Source organism: Eptesicus fuscus, chromosome 22 (genome assembly GCF_027574615.1).
Source record: "Eptesicus fuscus isolate TK198812 chromosome 22, DD_ASM_mEF_20220401, whole genome shotgun sequence".
Taxonomy (NCBI): domain Eukaryota; kingdom Metazoa; phylum Chordata; class Mammalia; order Chiroptera; family Vespertilionidae; genus Eptesicus; species Eptesicus fuscus.
Window position 1 is genome coordinate 14965851 of NC_072494.1, and position 18984 is coordinate 14984834.

General features: G+C 46.4%; 1 protein-coding gene across 12 annotated transcripts in view; it reads right to left on the bottom strand.

Annotated features, from left to right (window-relative positions):
* TPM3 (tropomyosin 3) overlaps nucleotides 1–18512 on the bottom strand; it is a 29796-nt gene extending 11284 nt beyond the window's left edge. For 2 of the 12 annotated variants that reach the window (XM_028131511.2, XM_028131513.2), the window contains exons 1-9: nucleotides 18298–18510; nucleotides 17574–17699; nucleotides 5002–5135; nucleotides 3687–3804; nucleotides 3501–3571; nucleotides 2804–2879; nucleotides 1441–1503; nucleotides 1200–1269; nucleotides 133–211 (exon numbers count right to left, since the gene is read on the bottom strand). In XM_028131511.2, the coding sequence (XP_027987312.1) occupies nucleotides 133–211; nucleotides 1200–1269; nucleotides 1441–1503; nucleotides 2804–2879; nucleotides 3501–3571; nucleotides 3687–3804; nucleotides 5002–5135; nucleotides 17574–17699; nucleotides 18298–18414 (854 nt within the window). In that variant the 5' untranslated portion in view covers nucleotides 18415–18510. Of the gene's footprint in view, nucleotides 1–128; nucleotides 212–1199; nucleotides 1270–1440; nucleotides 1504–2189; nucleotides 2266–2803; nucleotides 2880–3500; nucleotides 3572–3686; nucleotides 3805–5001; nucleotides 5136–11265; nucleotides 11496–17573; nucleotides 17700–18297 lie in introns of those variants that run through there. The other 10 variants (XM_008155759.3, XM_008155758.3, XM_028131516.2 and 7 more) reach the window with 10 other exon arrangements.
* Between the last annotated feature and the right edge of the window lie 472 nt (nucleotides 18513–18984).

Sequence of the window (18984 nt, forward strand, 5' to 3'; positions counted from 1 at the left end):
GCACCAATGTTTTAGAGATAAGGGTGGAGATTCTAGTGTCCAGAGGATAAAACCAAAGCATACTATGCACAGTCTATACCCCCGCTCACCCACAAGCCAAGGTCCCAGCCCCATCTGCTGTCAGATAGTTACATAGAGGTCATGTCATTGAGGGCGTGGTCCAGCTCCTCGCTAATGGCCTTGTACTTCAGTTTCTGGGCATAGAGCTCATCTGGACAGGCACAGGAACCACAGGGAGGAACGAGGGGGACAGAGTGAAAGGTGTCAAAAGCAGATGAAGAGAGGGAATCGTTAGAAATTAGGGAAAGTGTCACTGTGGGTCTAATACCACAGTTAAGAGCACCATGACTGGCCATTTTCAGGTCCACTGTCCCCCAGGACAAACTGGACTTCTTGACACCTCTGACTGACTGCGGGTTAAGAAGGTGGGCACAGTCATGACTAGAAATTCCTATTACCAAAGGCACTCAAGAGGTTCCCACTGCCATCCAGTTAAACCAGTTTCTAGCAGTGACAGTGCTTAATTTAACAAAAATAAAAAGTAGAGAAAGTACACTAATATCAGATACTTTTCCAGCTGCCAAGGATAACCAGTATTCTTGGCCCCTCTGCTCTACAGGTTGCCTGCTCACACTCTCCAAAGAATACCCTGCTACCCAGAGTATACCAAGGAGCATATTTCAGAGTTCTCAGAGTACATTTACCCTTGTTAGGGTGGACATGTTGCTTTTTGTGGGGACGGAAGTATTCAGAAAGCCCATGGTACTGGTCAGCTCTGAGACAGCTGCGTCTCTTGCAAAGGTCCCCCACAACTTGAGTGGTGAACAGATTGCCAAAAGTAGCCATGGAGTGACACATGTTCTCAGTGCCTTCTCAAAGTATGGCTACCATTTTGATCCAGAAACTAAAACTAAAGATTTAAGACTACTGAGTTGGTGATAAATGCTGCCATTATCAGTCTCCAAGGGAAGGATGCAAATTCCAAATATTAGGTAAAGTCTTACTAAAGGAAAAGATTAAATGTAGACAGTCAATTCTATTCTAGGGTTTGACCCACTTCAGCTAGTTGTGGCAGGGCACGAGATGCATGCCAAAGTCACCACCAACTCCCTTTGGTCTCCAGGGAAAGGGGATAATGGTCAATGGGCAAGGTCTTGCTCGATATTCCAGTATTTTAATTCCTCTCCCAGGCTCCATACCTTCCAAATCATCAATTGTCTTTTCCAGCTTGGCTACCGATCTCTCAGCAAACTCAGCACGGGTCTCTGCCTAGGGGAAATACAAAACCGTTGGAATCAGAGAAGAACAAGACAAATAAGAGAAGAATTTCTATTATCTTCACCTTCTACTCCTATACCTTTCAGAACCAAAGCCAGCCAGTCTACATTATGCCTTATATACAAGTACCTCTAAATGTTTGGGCCCTTCCCCTCAGCTCACCTCCTTGAGTTTATCAGTAAGAATCTTTATCTCTTCCTCATATTTGTCTTCTTTTTGAGAGTACTATAAGAGAGATAAAATAAAATTTTCAGAGTAGAAATTATTCACACAGACAATACACCACCACCCAGCCCCACATTTACTCTTACACTGAGTATCTTCTTGGATATACTGTGCTGAATGGTTGGTCCATAACAAAGAGCAAGGCCCCTTTCTGGACAGTCAGTCCTTAAAATCCACAAATCAATGTCCTAAGAGTCATGATACCCTTATTTTTTAAAGGGACCTAACTTTTGATCTTATTCAGATCAACCCAGGGGATTACTTTTCCTTCCTCCTACTTAATGAGTAAGTATAGTGACACCCAAGGCCAGATGGCTAAAACAGTGCCACATGATGACAAAGACAAGTCTTCTGTTTTGATTGCTTAGTAGGTCTCAATCTGATACCATCTGTTGCTCCCATCTTTCTGCTAGAAAACCTGTTAGGACCCATGGTCATTGTCATTCAGCACATCTGTATCAACCTGAGAACATGACCCCAGGCACCTGAGACCATGACGTTATTTTAACTAAAGCTGTCAAAGTGCACAAGAATTAGCATTAAACCTAGAATCCAGACAGAGGGTGGGTAGGTAAGAGGATACTTCTCACTGGATTATATAAGGAATGAGTTTCTGCAGTCTCTCATTAAGGGTAGGGCTGGGCCCAGGCCCCCAAAGCCTGTTACTTTCACAAACCAGCCCCTACCTTCTCCGCCTGAGCCTCAAGAGACTTGAGGTTGTTGGTGACATTCTTCAGCTCCTCCTCCAGCTCAGAACACTTACTGTGAATATTTTACATACCGCAGGAGAAGAAAGGGGAAGGAGAAAAGAATAAAAAAAGGGAGAGAGACACACAGACATGAATTGAACCCGTATGTAGAGATTTGGAAGGCATAACAGGGAAAAAGAGAAGGTCCCAGGTAATCTGAGCAAGCAATAACCCTCCTCCCTCTACCAAAGACCATGTCAGGAGTTAGACTCCCATGGGCTAGGACTCAGAATGTTTAGATACCAATAAAGAAAACACTTGAGAGAATTCACTACTGGGAACAATTCATAACTGCTACCTGGGGTGAGGTGGGAACAGATGTCCAACCCAATAGTCCCCCACATCACCCAAGGGAAGGAGAGACCCTGTGAGGCAGTGAAGCAACTGGGAAAGAAAAGATGAAATATGCCAAGAAGTGGAAAAGAATGGAGCATTCCATGAGGAGATGAGAAAGCACTCAACAAACCAACCAGTGGAGGGAAGGCAGCTGCAAAACAAAGAACAAAACCACACCATACACATAACCTCTCCGTAGGTTTAATGGTTAGTACCTTTTCTTCAGCAGCACTCAGACACTTCAGGTTCTGGTCCATCAGTCTGATCTGCTCATCCATCTCTCGGCAACGGCTGTTAGTGATAGTCACGGGGATCGCACAAGCCAGGTTGTGGGGAGGGAGAAAGGTCAAGAGGGAACACAGCAAGAAAACAAGCAGCAAAATGGAAAAAAAAAACTTTTCAAAAAATGGGAAGAAAACACCACCATGGTCATGATATGTCATGTATGGGGAGAGGGGAATGCAAGGGAAGCACAAATATATATATGCACCAGCACTAACTTTGTTATGCAAGGCCCAGAGGTGCCAACGGGAAAGCTGTTGATGCCTGCCCTTGCCCTAAAGTTCCCCAGCCAATTGGCAAAGTGGTTCAAACAGAGGTGGACCTTAAGGCAGTAGAGCCACTTCAATGCCTCAAGGAGAAACAGACCTGGTGAAAGAACCCAGTTAACGGTTCCCCATATATTAGTCTTTATTTTCCCTCAATAAGAAAGCCTCAATCTGTCACCTGTCACTAGTAAGAAAGCGAATAAGAAAGCTCAAGGCCATTCATAGGGCCTAAAAAAGCACTAGAGATAATGCCTCCCCTAGGCCCTGTTTAACAAAGTTAAGGAATGCTAGCTTACTCACATTGCCCAAGCCAAAGGGGAAGGGATAGAAGGGAGGGCAAAGATTTGGGGAGGAAGACACTCACGACTCTGCCAGCTCAGCTCGTTCCTCTGTGCGTTCCAAGTCTCCCTCAATAATCACCAACTTACGAGCCACCTATAGGAGAAGACCGAGGTAAGCTCAGCAAAGCAAAGGAGGAGCTATTTCCCTCTCCGGGTTCTTTTGAGAACCCCAATGTCACCCACAGAGGGACAAACTAGCAGTGCCTTACCTCTTCATACTTCCTATCTGCCTCTTCTGCAATGTGCTTAGCTTCTTTGAGTTGGATTTCCTGCAGTTCCATCTTTTCTTCATCTTTTAAAGCTCGGTTTTCAATAACCTTCATACCTCTGTCAGAAACAATAAGGACAAATGTGGCATTGACACTCTCAGGAATCTGTCATCAGCTCCACCCCAAGGGATCCAGAATTGCAGTATAAAAGATCATTCCTCTCTGCTTGCCACTCAAAGAGAATTCCCATGGCCCCCCTCCCACCTTAGTTCATTTTGTTTTAAACCTTTATAAAAATAACACACACTTATTAAGAAATTAAGTATTTAAGTGTATAGTCTACGGGCATAAAGCAAAAAGTCTCCTTCTAGCCCTGCTCATCAGAGGTAGTCACTTACTTCATAATCCTTCCAGAAATGTATTCCACAGATAAAAATGCAGAAAGTCTCATCCCTACGCCCCCATACCTAAGGGAATCATATACTACACTGTTCTGCAACTTGTCTTCCTCACTTTCTATAATTTGGACATTATACTGTAGGAGTATACGCACAGCTGGCTGTCTTACTCGTTTTCACAGCTGCCCTGTGTTGCTGGACTCGCAGTAGGGCATTTTCAGTTCTGAAAGCCTCAGTTTGATCCCATGCAAGTCATCACATAGTTTACATATGGCTGTTTTCAACAAAAATGAGTTGATTTGGTTTAATGACTACGGTTCTCAACTCATGAAAATTACCAGAGGAACTTTAAAAACATCAATGCCTAGGTCACTCTCGCAATGGATTCTAATTGAACTGGGGTAGGACCCAGGCATTCTGATACTTTAAAAACTGCCTGATGATCCCCATCCCTCACTCCCATGATCCTAACAGTGCAGCCAGGGTCGAGAGAGTTTTTTAAGACACTGACTGCTGAGCTCTACTTCCGGAGTTTCTGATTCATAGATCAGGGGTAGGTACCAGCTGAGAATTGGAATGTATACCAATTTCTCAGATGCTGCTGGTCTGGAATCTCACTTTGAGAACCACTACTTTGGAGGAACTAATCAAGTAAGTTTATGATCCAGTAAGTGGAAGTCATCCTGGTGACCCCATTTAAGGATCAAATTTATAAAGAAACCAATTACTAAAGGGTTACAGGTACAGGGTTCAGGTAACCCTAACTGTCTTCAAGTGGGGAGACTATGCAGAAAAGAAGGAATGAGGATCCTGTAAGACAGCTAGCTATTTTTAAAAACAGGTCTATAAGGAAACCTTGACCAGAGCCATTATGAATTTCTTTGGAAATGCACGCTTCAAGAGGCCCCTCTACACACCTCTCGCTCTCATCGGCAGCTTTCTCAGCTTCCTCCAGCTTTTGCAGAGCAGTGGCCAGGCGCTCCTGAGCACGGTCCAGCTCCTCTTCAACCAGCTGGATCCTACGGTTCAAGGAGGCCACCTCAGCTTCAGCCTGCGTTTCAGTGAAATAATGGAAAAGGGAAGCAGAGGCATGGTGAAAAGGAATAGAACTATGACAACAGACTGGGGCTGACGACCATGAAAGAGCCCAAGAGTCTAGCAGGGTAGAACCTGTCTTAGCTCAGGTCAAGCAAACATAGTATATATTTCCTGCCTTCTTCGGTCAACAAACTACTACGTGTTCCACAGGAAGAGTGTTTTAAAACTCAGTTCTTTGCGCAGCCCAGTGTCAGCTCCACCCCTTTTCTGGACTCAGTTCAAACTCCTGAGTGTCAGCAAACATAGCCGGTGAAGGGTTCCTTCTGTCTGAGCTCTGGCTTAGAGGTATTCTTATTCTTATGAGTGTCTCAAACAGAAAATCTTGAATTATTTATTAAATTTTTTTTTCAATCCTCATTGGAGGATGTTTTTTCTTTCTTTCTTTCTTTTTTTTTAGAGAAACATTGATGTGAGAGATAAACATTGATCAATTGCGTCCTACACAGGCCCTGACTGAGGGATTGAACCCTCAACTCTTTGATGTACAGGATGACGCTCTAATCAACTGAGCCACCCGGCCAGGGTAGATTACCAGTTAATTTGCTACTTAACTCAAGTTGTTAATCCTCTGATTACCCTACGTTGACCCAGCAGAAGGACGACTATCTTAAGAGAATTATATTGTCAGAATAACCTTCCAAATCAGAAAGTGAAAGAATGGTCCACTTGGATACCTACTCCCCACCTTTTTAAAGTCGACAAGGAGCTTCTTCTGGCTAAACTGGGGGCAGAAGAGAATGTGTTCTCTATGCCCACCACCACTCCTCCAAATTTCTGAATTGTGACTCCCGTCTATTCCCCTTAGCCCCATGGCCTCACCCTTCAAGTACAGCTTAGGACAATCCTCTCCCTAACCTCCGCCCCGTAATCAAGCACAGGCTAGAATCCAAGACATCCCAGGCCTCTTCCCTGGTAATGGAATGAGAAACAAGGAGAAGAGGCATCTGCATATGATGAATTTTACTGGTAGAAAAGCCTTCTTCCTAAGACTGCTTTGCCCTCCCCCACCCCTTTACTGGTAGCAAGTGTGCTGACTGCCACAACCATAGAAGAATTCAATCTGCCCTGCATGCTACCCCGTTCAGATGCTTATCCAAGTGCTTGGTAAACATGATCTCCCTGCTACAGCCCAGATTGCACCTGAATTCTATTACCCTGATTTCCTCCTGACAGTCAGGGGTGGGGGCGGCTATAGAAATAATCTGCGCCACTAGCCTTTACGGGGAGGGATATAGCCCAAGAGATTTCTGTTAAGCATCAGGTTAGCCTGCCCAGTGTGGCTCAGTTGGTTGAGCATCCTCCCAAGTACCAGGAGGTTGTGGTTTGATTCCCAGCCAGGGCACATGCCCTGGTTGCAGGCTCGATCCCCAGTAGGGGGCGTGCAGAAGGCAGACGATCAATGTTTCTCTGACAAGGATGTTTCTCTCTCTCCCCATTTCTCTCTCTGAAATCAATTTAAAAAAAAAATTTTGTTTTTTAAATCGGATTATTTGGGCCCTGGCCAGGTAGTTTAGCTGGTTACAGGATCATCCAGATACACCAAGGTTGCGGGTTTGATTCCCAGTCAGGGCGCATACAAGAAACAACCAATGAAAAAAAAAAAAAAAAAGAAACAACCAATGAATGCATAAATAAGTGGAACAACAACCCGATGTGTGCCTCTCTCTCTCTCTCATCAGTAAATAAAATTTTTAAATCAGGTTATTTGAGACAAAAATTTCCAAATACAAACATGGGAGGTTCAAAGGACCAGACTGGGTGGGAGGAGCAATGTGTATAACTACCACCCTACAGGAAAAGAAAACTGGGAAGTCTACATAAGCTGAATTTACAAGAAACCAATTGTGCCTCTAACTACACTATTCAAAACACCACAAAGCCAAGTATTCTCTGGTTTTGTCTCTTCTAGGAAAACAGATGTCTCCTAGAACATCACACATTTCACCCCACAAATTCAAAAAGTCAAGATTACAAGAACAATTCAGGCTATCAGGCAAGAACTATGAAACACTGCCAGTATAATTTATCACACACACACATATGCCTAGAACTAAAAAAAAAAAAAAAAAAGCATGGAACCAGATTTGGAGGAAGCTCATTTAATCTCAGTCCCCTTCAAGCTCACCAGTTACCCAAAAGGAGTAGAAGATAACAGACTATGGGGGTGGGGTGCAAAGTTTCCATGACAACAAGCTGGCTAGGGCAGTTTCTCCCACACATCAACATTTACAGCATAATTTTTCGTGAGGCTGAAAAGGGAGAAAACACATCTTGGTGCCCTTACCAGAACATGGGCACATTAAACAAGACTGTAGCAAAAGCAGAACCCAAGATGGGAGTCCCAGCAAAAGGGTTCAGACACAGCCCCTCCCATGGCGGGCGGCGGGGGGGGACGGGGGGACGGACGGGACACCCCCTCCCCCAGAGGATCAGTTCTCTTTAAAATGAAGCAAAAGCTTTCATGAATCAAGATCTCTTACAATGTTTAAAGGGAGAAGGAGAACCTATGCAAATGCCTGTCCATCAGTCCTGCCAAAGATTGAATGGTACTAACTTCTGCAAACCAGGGAAACGTTGTTTTATGCTATTCTAATCACCCTGGGTGTAACATGCCCAGATGTGGTTTTGATCTTTCAGTCTACCCACCTCTGCCCAGCTTGGAGGATAGACCCGAGACCCTTCCTTCAGGTGATAATAGAATTCCCCACTACCCAGGAAGCAATGATCCCAAGGGGAAGGGAGCGAAAACAGCAGCAATGCGGACCCATGAGAAGCCGGCTGACAAGAGCTTCAGGTGTGAATTAAGTTTGGTTAGAATCTACCATCCTCCACGCTAGAGGTTCCCCAAGCACACCACACCCCGCAAGGCAAGAAACCGACAGGCCACTGGTGCTGGGAGGTAGATCAGGGCCAAGGACAGAGGGGATTAGTCTAATTCTGGCATTCTGCCACTCTGGGGTTTCTCTTTTTAGACAAAAGCCACAGCTGAAATTCAAAGGAAATGAGTACTGGAAGTTAGGCTGGAGTCCTCGGAGTAAAGGACTGCTCTAGTTCACTGTGTTCACAAATGTATCTACCCTGGGAGATACTGTGTCCTTGGGGACTTGAATTCCACCAAGGGGAAGGAAAGCTGGAAGGGAGTAGAGCTATCAGCCCCAGAGCAAACAAAGGTGGAGTCTAAGCCAGCACTCCGAGCAAAGTGCTATTTGCCTCTCCCCTATGAGTGTGCGCTCCAGTATGAAGGGAAAGTGAGGTAGCCAGCAGGGAAGCAAACCTGAACCAAAGAAAGGCGATAAAGCCTATTGCTCAGTCCTGCAGACCCATGTAGGAGAGCCACACAATGGTCAGACATTCTAACCCCTCCAGAGACCGGGAAGTCGGGAATAAAGTCAGAATCGAAACTTCTGTTCAAAGCCCACTGACTCCCTCACTAGTATTCCTAAATTCTTTTAGACCACAAAAGGAAGAGGCAAATACCAGGGAAGTTAGGAGGTAAGGTGAACTATACGGGAGGTAACTGATAGATGTTTCTCTTTCCCTTCCTCTCTCTAAAATCAATGAAAAACAGATCCTCAGGCCAGGATTAAAAAATAAACTAAAAATAAAATGGTTAAAAGGTAAGTTTCACATTATGTATATCTTCACCACCCCCATCACAGCAAAAACACAGATAAGGAAAAAGACTACATTTAAGTATTATGTTGCCCTCTATTTAAGTTCTCCTATTTAAGGAGACTTTGACAAGGTGCTACATTATACAAGGCCAACCTCCAAGGCCACAGCAGGAAGCAAGATGGACCCCACAGCTCCTCCAGTCTCAGCTCTGGGGCCAGCCAGCTTCCCCACAAGGGTTGGATGTTCACACAAAGCAACAAGGAAAATAATTAAGTGACAATCTCACTAACAGCAGGCGATACCATCAGGGAGTCCTGAGCTTCCGGTGCCAGAGGGAGGTGCCTGCACAACCCACATTCCAGAATGTCCTATGTCCTAAGAGGATAAGAAGTAGCCCGAGCACCAACACCCCTCTCCCACAGGTGTCTCCTCCTCAGGAGGGGTTCAAAGTTCACGAGAGCAGAAATCAAAAGGTTAGGCTCCCTCAGGCTGCGAGGTAGAAGATACTAGTTTCATCAATATTTAACTATCCCCCCACTTCCCCATCTGAGGACTTCCTCCCTAGACCTCAGCTCAGTAAAGGAAATGGGGCAGGCTCTGAGCGAGAGAGAAGCTGAAGAAACATCTGAAGCTGCTCCCTCTGCTGCCTACCACCCCAAAGTCCCCAAGGGTGGAAAAAAGGGAACCAGCTTTTCCTACAAGGAAAACTGCCAAACGCTGGGAGGCGTGGGGTGGGGGAGTGACATCAATCCATCCTGGACTATTCCTAGGATGCCTATACTTAAATGTTGAGCTTAAGACTGCAGCTCAACATAAGGCTAGTTCCTTTAGCCACCCTCTCTCTTCCCCTTTAAGGGGCCCTGGTCTCCAGAACAAAGGAGATGAGAAAGTGTTGTTAGACATCAAGAGTAGCCCAGCCAGTTCATCTCACTTGAATCGACAAATAGAAGTTAAGTTACTGGCATAATGGACAGAGGGAAAACCCACTGAGAAAAAAAAAAGGTGACTAAGACAAGCTCCCAGCATGTCCATGCCCAGTTATATCAATAAATGAGTATTCTAACAATCTTTATAAGCCTGGGGGGGGCAGCAGCCCCACCCTCTACCCCCAAAGCATTCATTCTCAGCCACTCCACAGAGCAGCCAAAAAGGAAAAAGAAAAAAAAATTACCAAGGGAAAATATAACAGGGAATACCAACAAAACCCTAAGAGTTCTTTAATTGGGCTTTCAAATTTCAGCAAGTTACTTTCCTCTCCAACCTCACCATCCTCCAAAACCAAAGCCTCAACTCAGGGGATCAGCTCCACCCACTAGACTGTACCCTAGAACTTGGGAAAGCTTATGGCTCATTAAAACTACACCACCACTTCTAAACAAAAAGCGGTTTCAAGAATCATTCATTCATTCCAATTTCCGTTGAACAAATATTTACTGAACTTAAAAAAAAAAGACACTGGTGGATAATTGGGAAAGTAACAGAGTAATAGTACTAGAGCCACCTAGGAACTCATTACTCTATCTCCCCCAATCACAGTGCTTGGTAAATCAGAGCCCTTGACAGAAGTTGGCACTCTTTCCCCCTCTCTGCCACATACACTCCTCGATTATCACCTCTGCTTGGAACAAGTTCCGGTTCAGCTTGCACTAATCAATGACACTTCAGCAATAAAGGCCTGAATGTGGCCTCAGTTCCTGCCTTCCAGGTCCTCCTGGGTAGAGCCAGACGTGTTTTTTTCGGCTCCTACTTTTGCACTAAAACGTAGGGGGAGAAGTACCATCTCCTCCCCTCTCGCTTCAGGGTCGATCGAGAGAGTGGATTTAGCAGCTGCCAGGGCTCCTCTAAGGGGAAAGGGCCCCAGGCCAGAGGATGGGAGGCGGTGCTGTGGCCTCAAACTCCTCCAGGGAGGGCACCCCGCTTCCTCTAGGCCGACTGCTGCCTCATTTCCTGAGCAGGAGGAGGGAGCGGAAAAGCTGCCAGCAGGCCAGGCCGGGGGCTTTCCGGGGGTTCCTACCCCCCCAAGCCCCACCCTTTCACAGTAGGTTAGGCCCTGCCCATCCCCGACCGGAGAAGCACCCCTCGGGCCGGAAACCTCAAACCAGAGCAAAGTGACGCCCCCTTCACGGGGAGTGGGGGAGGGAGAGGCCGCCGAGCCCCTCCCCGCGGCCGCGCCCGGCTGCGAGGGGCTGAATGAATGAGCTGCAAGAGGAGGAAGACCACTTCCCAGGCCCCGTGAGGCTCAATTCCTTGGGAGGTCGAGCCTCCTGGCTCGAGCACCCCCAGTCCCCCCTCGCCCACTTGAGGTCCAACTAAAGCCAAGCCCCACCCATCCCCCGGCCCCTAACTTCATCTCCGAGTCCACCAGCCCCCCGAGAGCCGTGCTCCCACCGCAAATAAAGGGACCCAGTTTCCGGGTCCCAGCTGTCCCATCGCCTGCCCCTCCCTCGCGCGCCTCGCCCTCTCCGTACCTGCTCCCGAGCCCGCCTTTCGCCCTCCACTTCCCGCTGGAGGCGCTCGGCCCTCTCCTCGGCATCGTCGGCCTGCTGCTGCAGAACCTGGATCTTGCGCTTCACCGCCTCAATGGTGGTGATCCCGGCCATGGTGCCCACCCAGCTCCTGCTCGCGTTCGGCTTCCTGCCTCCTCCGCTCCGCGCTGCAACCGCTCCTCACCCTACTTCCGCCTGCTCCGCCCTGAAATACCGGAACTCACCCACCCGCCCGGATGTGACGCCACAGCCGCCGCGCCCTCCCAGCGCCAGGCAGGCGGGAAGGCGGGCCGCTGGAGGGATCCCGGCGCTGGGAGCGAGGGGCGGTGCCTCCCAGTCGCCCCAGGCGACCGCTCCTGGTCTTCCCCTTGGGCCAGTAAAGAGGGGCGGGGTCGGGGAGAAGGAAGGCTACCATGGTAACCCAGAGGCGCGTCCGGGTCTAGCCTCTCTGGCCCGTCGGGGATCCCCCCCCCATGCTGACCCACCACCCCCTACCCGCTAGGGCACCCTGTATCTCTAAAAAAATATATCGTACAATCCTCTGCTTCCACCCCTCCCACACTGGCTCTGAAACCAGGTGCTAAGAAAAGCTGGGACTTTGGGGGCCTCATCTTCCAAAAGAGCCACACCTCCTTTCAAACCCATCTCCTGAAAGTCAATGAAGGCAAGCCGGGGTGTGGAAGAGATGGGCAGGTTGGCAGATTTCTCATTCTGTTTGCATCAGTTATGAACTTAGTCTTTAAAATACTAGTCTTTCCCCTGTTACTTAGAGAGTCAATATGCACCTGCGATTTACCAACCTGCCAGCCCTCTATAACTTAAATGACTTGGGACTTGGTAATTAATCATTGCTTACAATTCCTTTTGTAGGCGAGGAAGGTCTTATGCCCCTGTTTTATCAGGAAGGAATCCTCTATTATGGATCATAGCTGAGATAGGCCAGTAAGCCAGAAAAGTGAAATAGGGAAACTGAGACATAGTTAAACAGCAATTTACAACCATCTAGAAAATCTAGATCCCAAGCAGTTTGCAGTCATCTAGTAAATCCTAATTGCCCTAAACCAAAGACACTTAAGAGTAAATGGTTTGGCCCGGCCAGTGTGGCCCAGTGGTTGAACATCAACCTACGAAGTAGAAGGTCACCGTTCGATTCCCAATCAGAGCACATGCCCAGGTTTGTGGGCTCGATCCCCAGTGTGGGGCGTGCAAGAGGCAGCCAATCAATGTTACTCTCTGATCATTGATGTTTCTCTCTCTCCCTCTCCCTTTCTCCCTAAAATCAATAAAAATATATTTTAAAAGATAAAATTCACCTGGACTCATGTTGTGAAATTTTTCCTGCATTAAGTCAAGAACCCACACACTACCAGGAGTCCCTAGGCAGACTCACCAAGGTCCAGGTCCCCTTTCTGGTAACACTGTTACCAGATCTTTTGTGCAACAGAAAGAGATGAGTGCCTGGCAAACTGTACTGGGGAACTGAGCCTCCATTCTGTTATAACCTTCACCAATTTCACTGCCACTTCTGCTTCCAGGTACCCTAAGGAGCTATTTATGAGTTAGAAACTGTTCCTACAGGCACTGCCATGCAGGATTTTTGGAAGCACAACAGTAAAAAGACTTGAAAATTGTATCATCTGCCCTAGCTGGTTTGGCTCAGTGGATAGAGCATCCACCTGTGGACTGAAGGGCCCTGGGTTCGATTCCAGTCAAGGGCCCATGCCCAGGTTGTGGGCTCGATCCCCAGTAGGGGGCGTGCAGGAGGCAGCCAATCAATGATTCTCTCTCATCATTGATGTTTCTATCTCTCTCTACCTTGCCCTTCCTCTCTGATATAAATAAAAATATATTTAAAAAAAAAGAAAATGAAAAAAAATAAAATAAAAAATAAAATAAAAAAAAGAAAATGTATAATCTTCCTCTTATTTCTTTGTATTCCTCCCACCTTTCCAGTACAGCTCTCTTTTGCCCTAGAGAATTAGGGTATTGAACAGGACTTAGAATTAAGAATCCTAGCCCCACCCTAACTGGTTGGCTCAGTGGATAGAGCGTTGGCCTACAGACTCAAGGGTCCCAGGTTCGATTCCAGTCAAGGGCATGTACCTTGGTTGCGGGCACATCCCCAGTAGGGGGTTGTGCAGGAGGCAGCTGATTGATGTTTCTCTCTCACCGATGTTTCTAACTCTATCCCTCTCCCTTCCTCTGTAAAAAATCAATAAAATATATTAAAAAAATAAAAAAGAATCCTAGCCCCTGAAAGGACTGGTAGGTAAGACAGTTGCTGCCCACAGTGCCTGGTTCTAAGGATACTCCTTCTGGAGGCTCTATCTTCCTATCTCCTTTAGGAATACTGAGCAATGATTGACCATTCAGAGGAAAGGACTCCCACAGATAATAAGTAATTTGCTTGGTAAAGTAACCTGTACACTTTGATTCCCCCGCTTCCCCCTAGGAATTGAGAAGGAACAGCAGAGTTCTGAGCCTCAGTAAACTCTACCCTGATGGCCTAAGAATTTTTCCAACTCTCTTGGGAGCAGTCTGACGAGAGGGTCTAAGGAAGCAGAAATGAGACTTTGTCATCCGGGTGCTGGTCAGCAGGGGGCACTATTGAACCTCCCTTTGCCCTAGTGAAAAAGCAGACCTCATCTTAGACCAACCAAAGGGGTGTTGAGACACCATGCATTCCTGAGGCTGGTAGATTTCAACAGATGATCTTCTCTTGATCCAGGGAAACAGGTGGATTGACTCTGATAGCCTTTAAAAGCAGGATGGGTGGGCAGAATGCGGTCCAGTGCTATTGTTTTCATGGTGACCAACAATACAACAATAGATCAACAGGTCTGTCCCTGTCCCTCCTCTTCCCAGCCCTCCCACCTCCTGTACTTAAAATAGGGTGTCCTAACCACTATGTCCTAACCATTGCACGCCTCTTTCCCCTTGTTATACAGTAATTGGTTTCTAACTTCGTCTCATATTGAAAGGACCTTAGCCATGGTTTCCCAACAAAACAATGTGAATGTTCTTACTACCACTGAACTATATACATTTTTAAATGGTTAAAATGGCCAATTTTTTTAAATTTCATTGCTTGCTTCTTGTGTGTGCCCTAACAGGGGATTGGACCCAAAACCTTGGTGTATCAGGAGGATGTGCTAACCAACTGAGCTACCCAGCCAGGGCTACAATGGCCAATTTTATGTTATGTATATTTTCCCACAATTTAAAAAAAGAAGATCTTAGATGAACTCAGAAAGGGGAAAAAAAAAAAAAAAAGACGTTTGGACTAACTGTGCAATAGCCTTGACCTTTTTTTGTTCAAGCAGTCCTAGCAAATCCTACACTTTCCGGCAAGGTTTCTCAGATAGCCAGAACTCCCTGCGTAAACATGCAGTTTTTGACTCCTCTCTTTCTTCCCCGTATCTCTATCAAAGTAATATACTTTGTTTACTTGCTTATTAATCTCAAGGCACAAGCTAATCTGTGAACTTCCTTTGTACTGGGCAGAGCACCGGCCCCGCAAAAATGTATGTATTATGTTGCTGACGACGGACCCTGGCTATCTACTTTAATAAACCTTGTTGCCTCCTCCTTATTCAGGGTTTTTCCCCCATTCTTTTTTTTTTTTTTTTAACTAATTAAGTTATTTTACAGAGAGGAAGGGAGGGAGAGGGAAATATCAATTTGTTGTTCCACTTATTTATGCATTCATTGGTTGATTCTTGTATGTGCCCTGACCGGGGATTGAATCTGCAACCTTGGTGTATCTGGACGACGTTCTAACCAGCCGAGCTACCGGGCCAGGGCATCCCAATTTTTATAAACACCTCATTTTCTTCCTTTGACCCTTTGAGTCAGGAGTCACATTTTTCTGTAAAGGGCCAGGTGGTAAATATTGCTGGTTTCGCAGGCCATCAGGTATGGTGACTACTCTCTTAAAGGGTGAAAGCCAATAGACAATACGTAAGTGAATGGGCATGGCAATGCTCCAATAGAACTCTGTACAGAAACCAGGCTGGGGCCGGCTTTGTGCAGAGGCAGGAGCCCACGAGGTTTATCGGAGGCACCATTTTGCTGCTGAAAAACAATCCACGAGAACAACAAAAAACACAGGCTGGGGCAGGACTTACCCCACAGGTGGTCGTTTGCTGGCCCCAGCTTTGAGGAGGGAAAAAACACACCCTCCTTCCTGCATCTTCACCAGACCTAACAGATTTTTGCCTCCTGCCCTCAGCCTTTCTCTCCTATTTCATGTTCTACATACCTCATATCTCTGAGGGTACTTACTGACTTGATGGGAAAGCTAACAAAGGAGAGGGAAGTTGAATGAGTTTGTTTTTTTTAACCCATGGTTTATGTATTTAAATGTTTTGGGTGACTTCCTATATAAATATGAGTTTTTTCAAATATATGTGTGTGTATATATATCAAATGAATATACTGAGTATGCTTAGGTGGGGGATTACGTGTGTGTGTGTGTGTGTGTGTGTGTGTGTGTGTGTGTGTGTAAAACAGGACAGAATTTATCCCCAGGAAGTTCCCGTATCTTTCCAATGATACTCACATATTATCTAAAGTCTCTAGGTCACATTGACCTCCCAAGATCTCAGGTTAGACTGGTTGGTTCTCTTCATTGCTCCTGAAAACACCTGCTCAAGCCCACATACTATTTCAGCCTCAAGATTTCCCAGAGATTTGTTACCAACATCTTACAAAATGTTATCAACCTGCTATTGTGCCAGTTGGCAAAAGCTACCCCCATGCCTGTTGATTAGAACCAGGGAGCTCTGTCCATTTATACCTGGCACCTCGGTTAGGCAACTGCAGCAGGCCGTCAGGCATTTGCCCAAAGCCCCAGGGGTAACCTGTGTTTTTTGCAATTTTACGAGAAGGGTGAATTCATAGTTTGCAGTGGCGCAAACTTTTGGGAACTGTGAATATATATAGTGTGTATGATCCTCTTAGTGTCTCTGACCTCTAACATGGTATATTTAACAACACTCACCACTTCCCCAGGTCATGGAAAGTGGTGAAGAGCCACAGAGAAGATCAGAAACCTAACAGCAAAGAGGCCAAATGTGAGGATCCAAAAACACTGGTGAATGGCCTACTCTGCCTTTCTAGCTATTTTCCAAAACCAAATGTAATTTAAAAAAACATGCTCCGCCCTAGCCAGTTTGGCTCAGCGGATAGAGCGTCGGCCCGCAGACTGAAGGGTCCCTGGGTTCAATTCCGGTCAAGGGCACATGCCTTGGTTGCAGGCTCATTCCCCGGCCCTGGTTGGAGTGCTGTGTGCAGATGTTTCTCTCTCTGTCTCTCCCCCTCCCTTCTACTCTCTCTAAAAATCAATGGGAAAATATCCTTGGGTGAGGATTCACAAAAACAAAAATAAAAAAACACATGCTCCTATTTCCCTGTTAATCCAGAGCTGAGAATTGACTATTTCCATCAATACCGGGACATTCTTTTGTTGCTAAGATACCTATGGTAATTTTCTATGTAATCTCACATTTATCTTAGTGGTAAACTTCAAGTTTGAAGTGAAGGAAAGTAGGTGGTTATGGGATAAAATAAAGTGGAAAAGAGAATTTATTTCCTTTTCAAATGGGAAAGTTCAGCTCTAGAGAAGCTGAGTAATTTAGTCAAGGTCACAGAGTAAGGTCGGGTGGTGACACCTTTACCCTCTAGGATTACCCCACATCTAAGATTCCATCTTATTTCTATGATAGTCTATCATTCTAAGGTCCTCTCTGCTGCCCCACGAACAATACTTCCTATAGCATCTCTGTAGCATAAGGGCAGATGTCCACAGTGGCCAAGAGAAATAAACCTAGATAAGGCCAGGGTCAATGTGACCTCCTTTGTCCCATTATGAAAACTGAGCTGCCTTTGCTGGACAGTTAGGAGATGAGAGTTTCCCTATTAATACACATATCTACGTGCCAAGCCTTGGGCACAAAAGCTAAGCATGTGGCATGGGGGAGGAGGTGGGATACGTGACAGCAGTCTGGACATAGAGTCCCTTCCCTTTGTCCAGGTCCTGGAAAAGATCATTAAATTCCTGGGTTGGGGTGAGACCAAAATAAGAGGCTTCTATGTGTCTTTAAGAAAGGATACGCCATTAAAAGGATATGCCAGCATGTGGTTATATGCTGTAATGTATGTGGGCATCTATGTTCTGTGAATCCACAAGTATGTATGACCAAGTGTGTTTGGAATTTAGTCATATTAACATGAAGATCTTATATGTGTGGATGAACCAACCCCCCCCGCCCCATCTCTCTAATACTCACGTCCGCTGCCTTCTTCTCTGCCAGCTCCAGCTTCTCCTGCGCATCCTTCAAAGCTTCGGAATACTTGTCCAGCTCGTCTTCCGTCCCTTTCAGCTTCTTCTGCATCGCTGCCAGCTCATCTTCTAACTACAGGAGCCGCGAGAGTCACACACGAGACATGCATACACAACAGTGCCAGGCTCAGACCCCGGGATCTGGAGCTCAGACCCCTGAGCTGTCGTCACCAGAATGACACACCTTCTCTCCAGTTACTTCCCAGCCAACTGCCCCAGGAGTTTTGCTGGCCTTGGCCCGTGACCCTGTGACCTCTGATCCTAAGTTGATCCAGTTATGCCGAGTTCTCATGTAAGACTCTGGGATAGTAACTGTATTAGGGGACAGGCACCTATAACTCCATCTAAGGGAAAAGAGTTGCTGTATGCCAAGCTCCCGCCTTTTCCTCTAGAAATCAGGATTCTTCCAAAATGTGATCGACTCTCACGTAAATCAAGGGGACACACGATAGCTCAGAAGGGGCCACTAACTTTCCCACGGTCACACAGGCAGTCTGAGCTGGATACCCTCGTTGTCCTCTGCCTATCCAGGAAGGCTGAGGAAGCAGAGGAGTTTCTTCCACCCAAAAAAAGGAGCTGGTACCAGCGGTCACTCCCTTTTCCATGGAAACTCTCTTCCATTGCACAATCTTGCTCACCAGTAGGTGAGAGACACCAGTACCAGTGCCTACCTGCTTACTTCTTTCTTCCGCCTGCTTCTGCTCAGCTTCAGCTTGTTCTGCCCGGTCTAGAGCATTCTCCTTGTCCAGCTTCAGCATCTGCATCTTTTTCTTGATGGCCTCCATCATGAGCAGTGGCTGTTGGTGAGCTCACCTGTGAACGCTAGAGGACTGGAGACTAGGGCAAGAAAGGAGGTGCTGCTGGCTGAGTGACTAGGAGTCCCCCAGACTTGATCCTTTATCTCTGCTCATGGCTCCACCTCTTCTTCCTAATATAGTCCTTCCAGATCCCTCCGGCCCATCATTGTTCTCCAGGGGGGAACACAGGGTGAGACACTTTCATGGACTGACATCACCAGCAAAGAAAAAAATTGGGGAACAGCTGAGGTTGATTTTAGACAATGGAAAGTGGGGGAGGGGAGAGGCTCTTTCTGACCCTGAAACTTTCCACTCACTCTGGGCAGCTCTATGGTTTTTTTTTAAAAGAGCAGGGAGGGGGGAGAGGAGAACATTGAAATAGAGAAAGGTACTTTGGTAATTCTAGACTCAAAGGGTCCTACTTGCTCTTCAGTTTCCCCTTCCTCTCACCTGGCCTGTGCCGGGTGCTGATCAAACTCCACCACTGAATTTTACCTTTTGATTTCTGGTATTCGGGAAGCTTGAGCAACAGTGAAAAGGGGAGGTCACTCATGATCCTGA